Below are 16,893 nucleotides of genomic sequence, written 5' to 3'. Positions count from 1 at the left end.
GAGGAGGGGTAGAAGGAGAGAACTTTCAAATAGTGTATTGAAAGTAGGATTTAAAAAAAAAAACTCAGGACATAAACCATGAGTCTGGGAATGATGTGGCACCCTTCATGACTGCTTTAGTCTGTTTTTATGCTCAAATAAGGTCAAGTTTGGTATATTTCTCACTTAATGGGACTAGAGTACAATTGCATGAGAAAGTATGGAATAGGAGTTAATGGCATGGAAGGTCCTGTGCCCAATATTCCTGTAAAATTTAAACTGGCTTAATGGTCTGAGAGTTGAAAACAGTCAAACAAATAAAAGAGCAGCAGATCAGGACATTGCTCTATAGTTCTATGTCTGTAGCTTTGGCTCCCAAAGTACTGGGGGCATGTTGTTAAGATTGTTCTTGCTCATGTGTAGTCACTTGAGGTAGAAGAATTCCAGTAGTCAAAGGTCCATCAGATAAAAGTTGAATCCTTTGAATATATAGTAAGATTTGGAAAAAAAAAATAGAATTTATCTGCTTTCCTAGAAATTAAGGTTACAAGTTGTCTTCAGAATAGTAATTTTGCAGCTTGAAGGGGTAAGGTTACTCTTTCAAAGGAAAATGGTTCAATTTCTCTTAAGTGACAGGAGATGTGAGTGAGAACCAATGCTGCTCCACTCTGGATAACTTGAACTATCTTGACTCCAAGTCATCTGCACATATTCTCCATTCTTTTAGGCAGCACACTTAATTTTATTCCTAGATTGTATATTTGTTTTAGAAGTGCTAAGCTTGTGTGTGTTCTCCAGTTGAGGATGATGCACAAGAAACTTGACCTTCAGTGTCACACAGGCACCTCCTGACACTCCTCAGCCAGGTTTTCCAGGAGGAAGTTTGTTACCCTTCCAGTTTACAGATGGGTAATTTATCTCTCTCATAGTTGGGGGTGCAGGGAAGTGAGGGATGATACAACACTTTTATTTTAAAAATACTAAGAGCTGGCATTCTTCTTGGGGGAAAAAAAAAACACCCAACAAAAGCCCAGAATCCCTCCCAATCTTTTGAAAAAGATTTTAGAGAAAATATAAAAGAAGAAAACACTGGAAATTATTTGGTGGTTTGGGATTTTTTTTGTTTATTTTGTTCTCTTTTGCAGTGAAAAAACACTTAAGAGGCTGTTGAATTTTATGGTTTGTTTGTTTTTTGATTTTTTTTGTCAGTAATAATATCAGAGGAATTGCAGGAGGACTCAATAGTCTACATGCTGTCAAAAAATAGCTTCTGGTAACGTTTTGCCAAGAACAGAATGCAGATTTTGCTACAAGAGGTTTACCTGGTTTGGAGTTGTAGATTGCAAATAGTAATTTGGTGGTTCAGGGCCATTAATTTTTCTTTCCTTCTGTTGTAACAAAATGGGTGGCAGTTCCCATTCAGCTTATCTGTAACTAAGTGAAGCAATTGCATTCCACACTGGGCACCCACATGGATGTTCTTTTCTTCCTGGGAAACTGTATCTTGGAACATGAGTGTGCTCCCAGTACACTGGTTCCCTTTGGCAAATGTGGGCAAACTTGATCTATTTGGATTAAAAATTCTTAGGATCAACTACCTCCTGTATTTTGTCATCATCTGAATTTAAAATGAGTATGTGTGTGCTGTAGGTTACTTTTATTCAGGGGCCTTGAGCAAGCTGGCCTGGTGGGAGGTGTCCCTGCCCATGGCAGAGGGGTTGGAATTTAATGATCTTTAAGGTCCCTTCCAACCCAAACCATTCTGAGATTCTTCAGACTTTGTTCTTTGTTCTGAATGGTAATGGTGGTGCAGACAAAGCTGAAGGGGCATTGATAAGTGTTATTCAAGCAGTGTACTTGAATCTGAATCTAAAGTTGAATTTTGTCTGGACTCCATCAAAGCTACAAAATTGTGGTATTTCTTATCCTTCAGCAGGAAACTTAATTCTTGGTGTCAGGGAGCAGCTGTGCAGTAAATGTTGTGGCACTTCAAGAGGACATTGCTGCTTTGCTCCCATTTCCATGGGTACCTTTGTAAAAACCTGGCCAAATCCCAGTTGGAGCTCAGTATAGCAACCCCTGCTGGAATCATAGAATCATAGAATGGGCTGGGTTGGAAGGGACCTCAGAGATCATCAAGTCCAACCCTTGATCCACTACCACTGCAGTTCCCAGCCCATGGCACTGAGTGCCACATCCAGGCTCTTTTGAAATATCTCCAGACACAGAGAATCCACTACTTCCCTGGGCAGCCCATTCCAATGGCTGATCACCCTCTCAGTAAAGAAATTCTTTCTAATGTCCAACCTAAACCTCCCCTGGCACAACTTGAGACCGTGCCCTCTTGTCTTGCTGAGAGTTGCCTGGGAAAAGAGCCCAACCCCCCCTGGCTCCAGCCTCCTTTCAGGGAGTTGTAGAGAGTGATGAGGTCTCCCCTGAGCCTCCTCTTCTCCAGCCTGAACACCCCCAGCTCCCTCAGCCTCTCCTCATAGGGTCTGTGCTCAAGTCCCTTCACCAGCCTGGTTGCCCTCCTTTGGATCCACTCCAGCACCTCAGTCTCCTTCCTGAACTGAGGGGCCCAGAACTGGACACAGGACTCAAGCTGTGGCCTTACCAGGGCTGAGTACAGGGGCAGAATCACTTCCTTGGACCTGCTGGCCACACTCTTCCTGATCCAGGCCAGGATGCCATTGGCCTTCTTGGCCACCTGGGCACACTGCTGGCTCATGTTCAGCTTCCTGTCAATCCAGACTCCCAGGTCCCTTTCTGCCTGGCTGCTCTCAGCCACTCTGTGCCCAGCCTGGAGCTCCCCATGGGGTTGTTGTGGCCAAAGTGCAATGACACTTTGAATGAATGAGACACCCTGATAGTAGCAGAGTATGCAGACCTGTTGTCTATTTTATACTTTGTGCAAACAGTGGATCTAATTTTCAGTGCTATAGTTGAGCATCATCTGGAGCAAGTTGCTTTAACACTGCAAGACTGGCTCTGCTGCCTTGAGGAAATCTCAGCCTGCTCAGTTACCACAGGGCATTGTCACAAATGCACTTTTTAAGGGTATTTGCTAAAGGCTTAGGAATTTATAGGATTTTATATGTAGGTTTTCTAGGGTGGGTTTTGTTTGGTTTCTTTTTTAGGTAGGCATATTAGGGGTGGGTGTCTAAGAGGAGTGGAGAATTCATTATGTTCTCTTTCATGAGAAAAAAAAATAATCCCAGAACAGACCCAGCCTCACAAATGGAGGACAGTGATCTGTCACCTGGGCATCAGGATTTGTGAGGGAGAGATTCTGTTGCCTCTTCTCAACACGCGATCTTCACTGGCAGGCACTGATGCTATTGTGTTCTGGTGCAGAGTAGCTTCAATGAATCTGTGGTACATAAATATCTTCTTTGTTCTGCCCTGTGACCAGGATCCTGTGTTCATGCTGGTTTTATAAGGCCAGTCCACAGAAAGAAGGCTTTCTGGGAATTTCTGTAACCCCTTTAACTCCTGTAGTTCATTCAGCTCAGATGCGCTCAACAGGTTCCTGTGGGAGTTGTGTTAAACCCACACACCACATTCATCTCCTCTGCAGTTATACTCACATCCCATAATGTTGTGTCCTAGTGTGGAAGCAACCTAAATAACTGAGTCTTTTTAAGGTCTTCAAGATGTTAGTTTTTTAGGGATTTCTGTAAGTTTTTGGTTTTGAGGGTTTTTTAGGTTTTTTTTTTTATTATTACCTTTTCCTCCCCACTGCTAAGACACAATGCTATTGGAAAGGTTTTCATAGCAGCAACTGTGAAATAAAGGAAGGGTGGGGATAGCACTGTTACTGGAAGAAAGATTCTTAATATCAAGTTGGATCTTGTGTAGTTGGTTGATTTAAAACATGAGCTGTTAGAGTGTATTTTTTTGTTCTGTGAGACCTGGGCTGGGAGTGGCTTGGGATCTTCTCCCAAAATAGACATGAGCTTGTTTGAAGTGGAACATCACAGGCTACAGTGAACCAAGAGGAAAAACATTGCATGGCTGAATGTTCATCAACTACCTGGCTTATAAGTTATGCCTAAAATGACCATAAATACAATTTAAATGAGCTTTTCTTTATTTCTACATCCTTGACAGCTCGATATATATAGCTCCACTGCTCTGGTTGTGTAGTTTGGTAATAACTTGATTCATGCAAGGTTTTTTGCTCAGAAGAACACAGGAAAAAGTAAGTAATCAGAAAGCATATAGATATTGTATCTATTACTTCTTCTCTCCCTTTTTTTATCTTCAGAAGGTGAAGAACATAGTTAAGAACACATCCAGATGACTTATGATAGCTGTGATGTTTCCTGCAGATCTTTTCCCTAGAGATCAGTAATTTGAATATAAAAAAACTGTATAAGTTATGTGGTCAGACATAAAGATGATATTCTTCAGGTTTTCATATCAAAGGGTCAAATAAGAAGCAAAACAAAACAAAACACCAATGTTCTTGTAGCAGGCACATTTTTCTTCAGAACTTTATTCTGACACCAGGTCAGGATAACACAAGTGTTAAATGCCTGTGCTTCCATTGGTGGGCTGGCATTATGCTTAAGATGAGAAAATTAGTAAGAAATTCTTAAGAATTTTTTAAATTCTGGCACAAAGATGTTGTCAGGTTGTCTTCATTTACAGAATGAAAGATTTTTAAAGGTTTTAAAGTTTCTACTTAGCCTCCATTCATATTACTTTCTGGAATAGTTTCACATGTTTTGATTTCTTTTTTTTTTTTCCACAGCAATGTGTGATACTCTTTCTGCAAAAGGCCTACTGGAGAAAACAGTGGAATTGTATTTGCAGGATTACTAGATTGTGATTCAGATTTAAAACTGCTTTTAAAACTAAATCTATAAAGGCTGAGTGTAAGCACACGTGGTTGTGGGGTTTTTTTTCCACTTACCCTACAGGCAGTTCACAAACAGCTGCAGCAGAATGGTTCTGTGGCTTAGTGGAGAACTTCCATGGACTTGAGGAGAAACTGAGCTGCTAACAAAAAGAATGCAAGTCCAACTTTTAATCCCATTTGCCCATTTAATCCCATGTTATTGGTAATTAAAATTGCTGCTGGCTGTTCGCTGGTCAACTCTGCATCTTCTAAGAGGAGAAGTAAAAGGTGTTACTGAAATTTGAAGGCTTATTATAGAGGAAGATGGGAGACCCAAATGATGCAGAGAGGTAATAGAGGTAGTAATGATTGTTGAGGTTCTCAATACATCAATAACTGAATTATGGATTAATTTTATTTATATATATATATAGAATCATAGAATCATAGAATTGGCTGGGTTGGAAGGGACCTCAGAGATCATCAAGTCCAACCCTTTTACCACCGTTGCAGTTGCTAGACCATGGCACTGAGTGCCACATCCAGTCTCTTTTTAAATATCTCCGGACACGGAGAATCCACTACTTCCCTGGGCAGCCCATTCCAATGTCTGATCACCCTCTCAGTAAAGAAATTCTTTCTAATATCTAACCTAAATTTCCCCTGGCACAACTTAAGACCGTGTCCTCTTGTCTTGTTGAAAGTCGTTTGGCAAAAGAGACCAACGTCCACCCGGTTACACCCTCCTTTCAGGTAGTTGTAGACAGCAATGAGGTCTCCCCTGAGCCTCCTCTTCTCCAGGCTGAACAGCCCCAGCTCTCTCAGCCTCTCCTCATAGGGCCTGTGCTCAAGTCCCTTCACCAGCCTGGTTGCCCTCCTTTGGACCTGTTCCAGCACCTCAATCTCCTTCCTGAACTGAGGGGCCCAGAACTGGGCACAGGACTCAAGCTGTGCCCTCACCAGGGCTGATATATATAACTTCTTAAAGAAGGGTTTTAAGTAGAAACGGCTTTATTAAATGGCCTTCAAAGCCTCAGGGGGCAAAGGAAGTCTGTCCTTCAACCCCAAGGCAGGACTGACTGGTCATTCCTTGAAGGTATTTAATGTAAGAAGGTGGCAGTTTCCTAAGTGCTTGTGCAATTAAAAAAATCTCACTATGCTTTTGTTTCAGAGTGTTTGAACTTCCCCAGCAGCAGTTTAAATTTATTACATTTTGTTCTCCATGTCTTGATGGTAGGATAGAGCTTATTGTCTTTCTATGTTTATTCACTGATTTTTGTCCCAGCCTCTTGTTCTCATAAGAGCTTCAGTAATGTGTCAGGTTTGAAATGCATCAAATGGGATTGTGTAGACATATTGGTTTTTTGGGAGGTGGTCATGACCTCTTGGCTCTGTCAGATGTTGTTAGGTGTGAATAATGCTGTTCTGTCAGGTTGGGTTATGTAGGTCATTCAGGCTGTCATCAGAAAGAGGTGGTTTTTTGTTGGTTTTTTTGTTTGTGTGGGTTTTTTTATTTTCTGCCTGCCGTTTGAAGACATAGGATGCTTATTTAATATCCCTCCCCCTAAATCTGAAGAAGGGCTGTACCCAACAGCTCTTTAACAGCTGTATCACCTTGTCTTTTCTAGATCTTGGTCTCGTCTAGTTATTTTTTTATTAAATAGCAATTGAATGTGTTTTTCAGCTTCATCAAAGCACTGCTTTTTGTGGTGAAATTGTCCTCATGTCAAAGGATAAAGTGTAATACACTTAAGTTTGGTTGAATATGAAACCACAGACAGGAGGCTGTATTGGTCTGCTCTCAAATCTCTATTTCAAAACTGGGAATATTTGCTGTCTGAGATACTGAGTGCTGTTTCATCTCCTTTTCCAGCTGGTTAGCTAAGCCAAGGTGAGCTTCGTTTGGTGCTGAGCTCCTGGAAGCCTTTTTAAAACTAAGCAACCTGTCCTTGTGTTTTCTGAGCAGTTGGATAGTTTGATACCACCCTGCAGGCATTTTCATGGGTAAACATAACTTGTTCAGTAGAACTGTGCTGACAAAAAGCTGCCTTGTGTAAGTGAAGGAAGGAATGAGGCTATTTAAGGTGGTGGATTTTGCATTGAATGAAAGGATTTGTGTTACCTGAAGATGACCTCTGATTCCCCATAACAGAGCATAAAGTGACTGCCTGAGGAATTGCTCCTTGCAAGTTTATTGCTGTTCCCATGAAGCAGCAGTACAGGAGAAAGCTCTTGTAAAGTGAATTTCTCTTCTTGGTATAAAATTGGGAGAAGGATAGATCAAAGTGAACAGAAATTGAATTTTCTGTGGTTCAGAGGCTCAGCTACACCTGGGCTTTCCTAGAGGTATTTGTTGGAATTTTTCATGCAACAGTTGGAATTCAAAGCATGTTATTTGGAGATGGTCTGGAGATTATTTTTGTCTATTTAAGTATTTTACTGTTTTTTACATACACTAGTCTTTGCTTGATAAGTAAGGCACAGAATTTGTTTGGTTAATAGAGCAGCTGTGACATTTCTATTACAGAATTTTTAAAAGGTGTTATGTAAAAATTAATATTTAATATTGTGTTTCCTTTAACTTGAAGGATGTCAACACTGGCTTGTTGATTTGTTCTGTAACACTGGAATGTTAAAATTGGGTAGCTATTTGCAGCCTGTAAGTGTTCATTTATATAGAGAGTATTTATGCTGTGCTCATCCATCATTTGTTAAATATACCACCAGTGTGTTTTTAAGTATAAATGGAATAATGTTGTATTACTGAGAGCTCATGGATTATTTTTTTGTTCTGTTTCTGATTGCATTTAATGGTTTGGAAGTCTGAGGAACTGCTAATGTTATATTTGTGTTTTAAATAATATTGGAAGTCTTTGAAAATTCCACCCTTCCTTCTGAGGTGCCGTGATACATAAATTGGGTACAACTGTTTGTCATAAACATCATCTGAGTCCAAAGCTTATTGTGAAGCTGTTGTTCTGACCTGGTATTTAACATATGGAGGAGAAGCAGGGCAAGAAAGACATGTCCAGACTACAGCATTTTTGGCAAATTATTTGGACCCTCTGTGGCTGCACAATTCTCTTTTGTGTAACTGGTTATTGTATAGATGAGAGAGAAAAACCAGCCCAGACAGGAACAGTCAGTGAAGAGCCTTGATGACCCATAAGCAACTTCATTTTCTTGTATCTTTCTTAGAAAAAATAGATGCCTATTTCTAGGTTACCCTTGAATTAAAGAACAGGGACTTCAGAAGCATCTGTAAGGACAACAGAGGCACTCATGGATCCCTTGCACAGGACACAAATAGCTCTCCCAGACTGTTCCTGCTAAACAGAACCAAAGGGGTTCTGCCTTTCAGCTATCTGCTACTGTGTTTACCCCAAGTAGAAGGTTTTCCCCATAGAGGAAGCTTTATAAGTTCATAACAGGTTCTGGTGTTCATAAAAGATTCTGGACAGCTTTGTCTCACTTTTTCTCCTGTCACTTTCTCCTCATCTGAGATGGCTGATGAGAAGCAGTGCAAACACAGGGCCTGTCACAGAGGAAAATGTTCTGACTTTATTTTGCAGTATATAAAACCAAAAAGGAGCAAGATGTTTAGGGTTCACTTTATCTTCTCTTGGTTTTCCAGGCCTCCAGGAAGCTGATTTTTTTGCTAAAGCACTAGAATTGTGAAGGAGCTTCTCAAGGCTGTCTTAAGGATAGGAAGTTTTGTTGTTTGTTTTCTTTATGAATTTTGGGTTGTTGGGGGTTTTTTTGTGTATAAATAGCTTAGAATATGGAGAAGTGGAAGACAGGAATCGGTGCCCTAAAGAAGGAATAGTTTTAAAACATCCTCAGCTTTCATGGCCCTGACTTTCTACTTCTCTACAGTAAGCCTTCAAAAAGTAAATGAAAGGAAGTGGGAGAGCATGAGCATGTTAGGCCACCCACAAGAAAATCTGCTAAACCTTCATGCCTGAAAATTAACACAATCCATATGGGTCTAAAAATGGCCAGTTTTTATGTATGAAATGATGAAATTAATGTAAACTTAGTGGCTCTTCTAAGTTTGGGCTTGGAGGCTGCATGCTGTCTGTTGCAGTGCTCAGCATCAGAGGATCCTTTGGGAAGGGGAAGAAGTATGGGAGACTTCATTAACACTACATTCCTGTCCCAGCATCCTGCTCTGTTCCCCTTTCCCACCTCACCACAACCAAAGGGTAGGGATTTGAAAATAAAAGCAGCTAATTCTTCCAACTACTATTTTAAATTATAGTTCAGAGGAGAGTAAGGTGAATTAGGTGACTGTGACCCAGAAGGTGGGGAAGTGTTGCTTTGAAGCTCTGCCCTTTTCAGGAATACCCTGGGTGTGTTCTGTTAATACAGCTCACCAAACAAAGACAGCAATTAAATTCAGTATTGGATTGGATGCATACCAGAAGAATGTCTTAAGCAAAGATCCAAAGCACTTTATATTCTAGGCTGAGTTTATGTTGCAATACTGGCATATTCTTCTGGTCAGTTGAAGCAGAAGAGTGTGAATCTTGCTCTGTATTTTCATCTCTTCTTGGCTATTGACTGCTCCATGTTGAAGTTAGGTGGTGTGAGCTTCACTCTGTCACACTTGTTCAAATTTCAAACATTCTCTGAGCAAGCAATCCAAAAGCAAGAACTAGAAGTTCAAAACAAAGACTAAATTCACAAGTCCACCAGCTTTTTCATTTAATTTGTAGGGCTCTCACAGGAGTTCTTTGCCTTGCAGGCTGTTAATGTTACTAGTGGTTTTCTTTTTCCTAATTTTTTTTTTTAAGAATAAAAAAAATTATTCTCTGAGGGTAATTTCCTGGGTCCTTATTACTTGTTTCCTTCAGGACAAAAATGGCTTAATTAATCTATAGCATGGCATTAGTTTTCCCATATCACAGAGAGGCAAATGAATTCGTGGAGACAGTGCTGCTTCTCAGTTATGCTGAATTATCTCAGGTGACTAAACTTGGATTTTGACACTCAAAATAAAAATGCCGTTTGTCTTTAAGTTTTTTCTTAAATAATGCACATAGCTAAATAAGAAAGAATATTCCTGCTTGCAGGATAATGATGACAGAGCTTCAGAGTCCCCTTTGAGTTCATGAAACTCATCACCCTTGTTCTCCCTTGGCAAAGGGAATTCTCCAATACTTTGCTGGAGAGGTGGGGAGTGGAGGGATGAGAGGTTGCTGGTGGGCAAAGATGAGAGATGTAGAGAGCAGGTAAGCCAAGGCAGATTTCCAAGTTAGTCTGAGCAAACTTGAGTTTATTGTAAGGTAGATTTCAGGAGCTCTAATTCCAGAGCTGATGTAATGGCAATGCAACATTTTTCAGTAGTTCCTGTGAGCAGGGGGGATTTAAGTTTGACTCTGGTTTAAACTTAACTTTGGGCAGGTAATATTTTTCTACTCTTCATTATTATGCACACAAAATAATTACAGTAATTAAAAAAAACAACATAAGCTTGAGAGAATTAAGATTAATGAATATTACAGTGCAGCTTCACTATTTGAAGAGCATCTTTGCAGAATTGAGGATACAAACAGAAAAGCAAATTAATTAGAATGCAGAAGATTGTCATATGAGCAACAAACATGTTCTAACTTTCAGAACTTTCATCCTCTAGCTTAACAGGCTGAAATTCTGTCAGTAAAAAGCATTTGTGGCTTAACAAAACAAAAAATCACCCACTAACGTGGTTTGGAAACTCTCCTTTTATTATTAGCAAAACAAATGCAATGAAGAAATGTTCTTCTTCCACCTCTTGTATCAATATTCAGATCTTCATATATTAAATGTGCTTATTCTTCATATCTGGTCATTACTAGAGGGATAAACAGTATCTCAGTGGCTAAGACTACCAGTGATAGAATCCAATAGTAGTGGTGATGTGTTTGCTCTAGGTTGTATCTCAGTTTTTGTTTTAAGAAGCAGGTGGGCTGCTCTCTTCTCTCTGTTGGAAGGAGAGATCTCTGTTGCTGGTGTGTTCATCTGGTAACTGAAATGTTGCAGAAGAGGAGCTGCAAAACAATCTTTATTCTGCTGTCAGCTGCTGCTGTGATACAGATCTGCTTTCTTCGTGATATTTCTGAATTCTGAGTTTGGTTTCTCAGGGTATTGAAGCTCAGGCAAGTGAGTTTTCTCTGTTTTGCTCTGTTCCCCTTCGCAGCAGTGCTCAAACTTGCCATCCAGTTTGATCAAATTTTGATGAATAGAGATATTAACTGGTGTGAAAAGAATTGGTGGAATAGTGGAGAGATCCTAATGATGCCATTCACTGAGGGAGGAAGTGTAGTTGGCTTTTCTGCTGATGAGAGCTGAGACACCCCACAGGAGCTCAGTCTCTAGACACAGCCTAGAGAAAGCCAAGCTTTGCCAGTTCATCTGATAGGCATTTTAGATCTTTATTTTTGTTTGCATAATCTTGAATGGAAAAAATTATGCAGCCTTTTATGTGCTTCCCATTTGTACAAAATGGTTGTTTAACCCTTTATTCCACAAGGCTTTGTGATTTTTTGCTGTCCAGTTCACTGAGAGACAGGATCAGCCCTCCAGGCAAATTTTAAACAAAAACTTAATGCCTTGATACAATTCAAAACCTTCTGATTTTTCCCCCCCCTCCCCTTGCTTTCAAAAAGCTGATGCTGATATTCAGTATTCTTTAAAAACAGGCTGAAATTGAGCAACTAAAATCATAGTCAGAGTAGAAAAGTCCTGGCTTGAATTTCCTTGGAGGCATGATGCAGGTTTTTTAGCTGAGGACCTTGGCCTGTCTGCTGTTATGGTGGTGGTCTGAGGATTTTTTGGTTAGTGTGTATTTTAGGAAAGTGGGCAGTGCTTCTACATGTTCTTAGAATAAAGCATTTAATTTTTTCAAATATTTTTTTAGTATCTTCTTTGATAGCTGTTGGCATCATTTGCTTACACAGTGAGTACTATGCAGATACTATCAGTGTATGTCAGCATAAGCATCTTAAGAACTAACGTTCCTGTTTTACAGTCCTAATTTGACAGATGTTCTTTACCCTCAGTAAATGTTACAATCTGATTGGCATTACTTAAAACAGATCATTATACATAAATGGTACTCAGATACCTACTTGATGAGCAGTGTTTATAAAATGTTGCAAATACTTGGTATTAAGAACATTAGAGATACACGGTACATTTAACTTCTGCTGCCCTTTTTTTTTTTTTTTTTAGTTGTGCCTTTTCTGCCCTATCCCTGAAAGTCTGGGGTTCCTGACTTCCAAAAATTTTATGCTTTTGGCTTTTTTCTGCAGAAGAACTGATCATGTTATTTGAAAGAAGAGACTAAGCATTTAGGATATTGAGGTCCTGGAGTAGGTCTAAAGGAGGGCAACCAGGCTGGTGAAGGCACTCGAGCACAGACCCTATGAGGAGAGGCTGAGGGAGCTGGGGGTGTTCAGGCTGGAGAAGAGGAGGCTCAGGGGAGACCTCATCGCTCTCTACAGCTCCCTGAAAGGAGGTTGGAGCCAGGGGGGGGTTGGGCTCTTTTCCCAGGCAACTCTCAGCAAGACAAGAGGGCACGGTCTCAAGTTGTGCCAGGGGAGGTTTAGGTTGGATATTAGAAAGAATTTCTTTATGGAGAGGGTGATCAGCCATTGGAATGGGCTGCCCAGGGAAGTAGTGGATTCTCCGTGTCTGGAGATATTTCAAAAGAGACTGGATGTGGCACTCAGTGCCATGGGCTGGGAACTGCAGCAGTGGATCAAGGGTTGGACTTGATGATCTCTGAGGTCCCTTCCAACCCAGCCAATTCTATGATTCTATGTATCTGCTGGTTCCTTTTTATAGGAATAAATAGAGAAAAAAAATCTTAGCATCAAGTAAGCACTTTGTTTACTTTGAAAAATCTGTACTTGGGGTAAAATATCAAATAATTCTAAAATTGGATAAAAATTCATATGCTATGTAGTACTCTGTTTTCACCTTCATTTTGTAGCCTAATATTGCAGCAGTAAGGTGTGTCCTTGAGAAGAGTGATTATAATACTTGTATCATCAATAAGGGCAGCTGTAAGAAGCAGACAGTATTTCTTGACACTTGGATTAATAATCTGTATCAGTCTCTTCTGTTACAAGTATAAAGAAAAAAGTGAGTCCATTAATTCTGTTTATTATAAAGTTCTCCTTGGTAATGCACTTACCAGTTGGTATGGCTTTAGTTTTCATGAATAAAACATTGGCCTTACTGCTTTTACCCCTGAATTTTTTTTTGTTATTTTCTGCAAGCCACTTTCTTTTCATTGAAGAAACACAAGCTTTTTATATTTTACACCCCTAAAGCACAAACCAGACCAACTTAGGGGAAACTAAAGAAGTCTCAGCAGCTTTCTGTTCTGTTCTGTAAGGGAACAAGATTGACTTGCTCAAGGTCATAGCAGAAGGTGGTGGTGGAGCTGGATGTGTAAATCTGCAAGCTGGAGCCCCGTGTGTGCATCTTCTGTAAGCACACAAATACAACAGTTTGTGCTTTAAATATTACTAGAAAGTGTTTTGCTGTGTATTTCTGATCGACCTTGTTGCTGGAAGTGTTTGGCTTAGAAAACTTGGGAGGTGGGAGGGGAAAGGAAGGCAACCAGGCATGTCTTCAGTTCCCTTTGGCTTTCTTCAGCCCCAGAAACAGCTTTGTGCCTGAGCAGTGATGCAGAACATCTGATGGGCCTGGTTGTGACCTAATCTCTTTTTTTTTTTTTTTTTTTTTTCCCCCAGTGAATATTTTTTTCTCTTTTAAATAAAGAAGAAAACAGTACTTGAATTTACCAAGAGTTTTGACATCTACCACTGCAGTTCTGCATAGGCTGTGATAGAGAAATGAAACTGGCAGTATTATTGGGAAAGAATGGTAATAAAACATATGCTCCAGGCTGGCGAATGGTGCTACAAATAGGCAGATAGGTTAAGTTGGAGGCTGCCAGCATTAGATTAATTCCCTTTTGGTTATAGTCTTGGATAAGCCTTATGCTTTACTGCTGAGGTCTGGGAGTGAGAAAAGATTATCGTGGAATATATAAAGAGCTTTAATGATCTGTCTGGGAGTCTTGTTCCTGTTGCTTTTTAATACATATTTCAGCTGAATCAGTTGTTTATAATCTTTGCAAAACCTTTTACCAGGATTAAAACGAGCATTTCCTTTATTTCCCTGTACCTATGCCGCCTGGATGTGTGTTTATAAACACATATGCTTTTGCAAATGTTTATACTCGGGTTTTTTAAAGAAAAAAAAAACCCCAAAGGTTGTAAGCAGTTGTGGTGCTGGGTGCTGCAGAGTTAAGAAGGAACAAACGCCGTGCAGCATGTGACATGGGCGCTTGTGGTGACCTTTGCCTTCTGATTAGAGGTATGTAGGGAAAGCCCTGGGTTTAGAGGAGGGCCAGGACGTGGTGCTGAGTGAACCCTGGCATGGACTGTGGCATTTGTTCTTTATTTAAGGCAAAGGAACACTGCCAGCATCTTCCATCAGTCGGGCAGGTGATGATGGAGGCTCCAGCCCCGGTTCCCGCTGAACTTTATGGAAGTGCCCATGCGGTTTTTTTAGGGTGTCGGGCTCTTTTTCAGCACAAATATAGAATAATAAATAAATAAATCACTCCGTGAAAAAGGGCTGCCAGAAGGGGGGTGGTTGGTTGGTTGGTTGGTTGGTTGGTGGGAAGGTGCGATGGGGTGGAGCAGCCGCGGGGGTTTCACCGCGCTGGGGCCGGGGGAGAGGCCGGGACCGCGGGCGACAGAAACCGATCGGGGGAAGCTCATCTGCAGACAAGGACCCGGGTCAGCCTTGATTTGCAGCTCAGCCGCTTTCGGCAGCGGCTGTCACTTCGGTAAACAGGAGGCTGCCGGGTGAACCCAACAGAAGGGGGAGATTAGCATATTAATGTGCCTCTCGCTAATCGCCTCCCCTCCTTCCCTCCCCGCCTCCCTCCTGAATGAAGGCAGAGTACGGGCACCCACGCTCGCTCACTCCTCTGCCCGCTTTCGCCCTCCTCGGCAGCTCAGCCCCGGGGAAAGGATGCTCCGAGCTCCCCATCTTTCCGCCGTCAGAAGATGAAGCAGCGGCGGGGCCTCCCCCCCCCCGCAGCCCCAACCCCAGCGCTCTGCTCGGGCCGCCCCTCCGGCTGCCCCCGCCGCCAGGTGAAGCCCCGCACCGGGAAGGTTTTATCGCTCGGCTTCCTCGGTTCTTCGGGAGCCGGGGCGTTCCAGAAGCTCCCGGCTCCCCCCCCCGGAACCACCCCGCATCCTGCTGGAGCGCTGAATCGGGACATTGGATGCCGGAGCCTGGGCTGGGGTCTCCGCAGGCGGGGGGTGAATGTGGTTGCTGGAAGGGGCAGCCCAGCAGGCCCCGGAGCCAGCAGGTGCTGTCTGTATGGAGAAAAGCGGCTGTAGCCCATTCCCGATATGCTGGGCTAAAGGTACACATACCTTTTTCCTTTTTTTTTTTTTTTTTTCTTTTTTTTTTTAAATATTTATTTTCCCCTCCGCCTGTTAATTTAATGCTTTACCACCTGTAGGTCGCTAGGTTGTTTTTTTTCCAATCAAAGAAAAAAAGCAAAGCTAGAAAATAATTCTTTTTTTTTATTCCGGTCATGCGCTTGTAATGTGAAGCAGTCTGCAGGGTCTTCTTTCACCTGACAGCTGTAATGCTTTTTTTTTTCCTCCTTTGCTCTTCAGAATTACTTGAAATGAAAGAACACTTGAGCTGTTTGGTTTTTACTTCCACTGATCTGAGGATCTGAGGGCTTTGTTTTTGATCTTTGTATGTTTGAAACCACTGTGAGGGTAATTCTGTGTACCTTTGTAAGTAGATTTTAAGTGGCTGATCATCGGTAGCATTTACAATAGGATCCTAACATTTATTTTTACTTGGTGTCTTAGAAGTTGCCACCTCTATTCACCACCCCCCCCCCCCCCCCCCCCCGCTCCAAAAGAGACAATTAACTTATTTATTACAATGAGAGGGTTTGACTTTAAATTGAGGCTTAACAATAATTACATGGAAATGTGAAACTTAATTTGCTTGTATCCCCAGACATTTATAACATTACATATATCCCAGAGATCTTCACCCTTTTCTTATCTAGAAGGTACCTGTGATTTGGTGTTGTGGGTGTGTGGCTATGAAGAGACAGCATGGGGAGGATAGAGCTCAAAATTCTCCTAGTAGCCAAATAGCCAACTCTTCCTTAGATGGAAAACTGTTAAAGGGTTGAGTGATGCTTATGGTAAGCATAACTTTCCTCGTGTTCACTTTCATTTCAATGTTCTTTCTTTTTTGGAAGAGAAACTGGCAGTGGCATCACCATAATCTTGGATGCCAGACAGGGGCAGTTACTCCAGAAATGCTGGGGAAACATATCAAAACTAAGGAGCTGGTAGGCATAGCTGTTGATTAGTTGTCTGGGAAAACATAACAGTGAATTTGTGTAGGATTTGTTTTGTCTTTATGTTTGGAGGACACATGAAAGAGCGTTTAACACTTTGTCTTGAATGCTTTCTGTACCCTGCTGAATAGTTCAGGCTGAAGTAGCATTTGCCACACACTGGCATATTATGTAACACAGAGAGTAAATAAATTTAAAAGAAGAAATTTCAGAACTGGAACACCGCATCCTAGTGATGTCTCATGAAGTTCAGAAACTCTGGGATCACCAGGGAATAACAGTTAATAAAACAGTGAATAACAGTAGGTGGAAACCAAGCCAAAACAAAGCTGTGCTTTGGCTTTTTAGTAAAACTTGTTTACCAGGGAAGGAGTAACAGCAATGCCTCCTCCTGCATGTCATAAACTGGGTAATGGCATTATTAGAGGAGGCTGGGATTCATCTCCTTCTTGGGAGATGAAGGTGTTTCACAGAAAATAACTTTAAAAAGTAGGGAAGAAAAAAAATCTTTGCAAAGAAAAATGAGGTTGTTACCATCTGTTAAGGCTGGTTAGTCCTGGGGATATCAGTTTTCTCCCTCCTGCTGCAGCACCAGAGGATGAGTACAGCAGGGCTGGCTGCTGCTTGCAGGAGGTGGCTGTACTGGGCCATGATAAAAGGT

The 16,893-nt window shown here is 41.4% G+C and overlaps 1 protein-coding gene across 11 annotated transcripts in view; it reads left to right on the top strand.

Annotated features, from left to right (window-relative positions):
• PTK2 (protein tyrosine kinase 2) overlaps positions 1–16,893 on the top strand; it is a 224,242-nt gene that overhangs the window by 48,944 nt on the left and 158,405 nt on the right. The window contains exon 1 of one of the 11 annotated variants that reach the window (XM_030445987.1): positions 14,518–15,263. The exons of 4 other annotated variants lie outside the window; for them this stretch is intronic. In XM_030445987.1, coding sequence (XP_030301847.1) covers positions 15,161–15,263 — 103 coding nt within the window. In that variant the 5' untranslated portion in view covers positions 14,518–15,160. Of the gene's footprint in view, positions 1–14,517; positions 15,264–16,893 lie in introns of those variants that run through there. 6 more of the 11 variants (XM_030445989.1, XM_030445986.1, XM_030445988.1 and 3 more) reach the window with 6 other exon arrangements.

The sequence above is a fragment of the Calypte anna genome, chromosome 2 (genome assembly GCF_003957555.1).
Source record: "Calypte anna isolate BGI_N300 chromosome 2, bCalAnn1_v1.p, whole genome shotgun sequence".
NCBI classification, from domain to species: Eukaryota; Metazoa; Chordata; class Aves; order Apodiformes; family Trochilidae; genus Calypte; species Calypte anna.
Note: the sequence above shows the minus strand (reverse complement) of the source record. Positions and strands in the feature narration are given on the sequence as shown.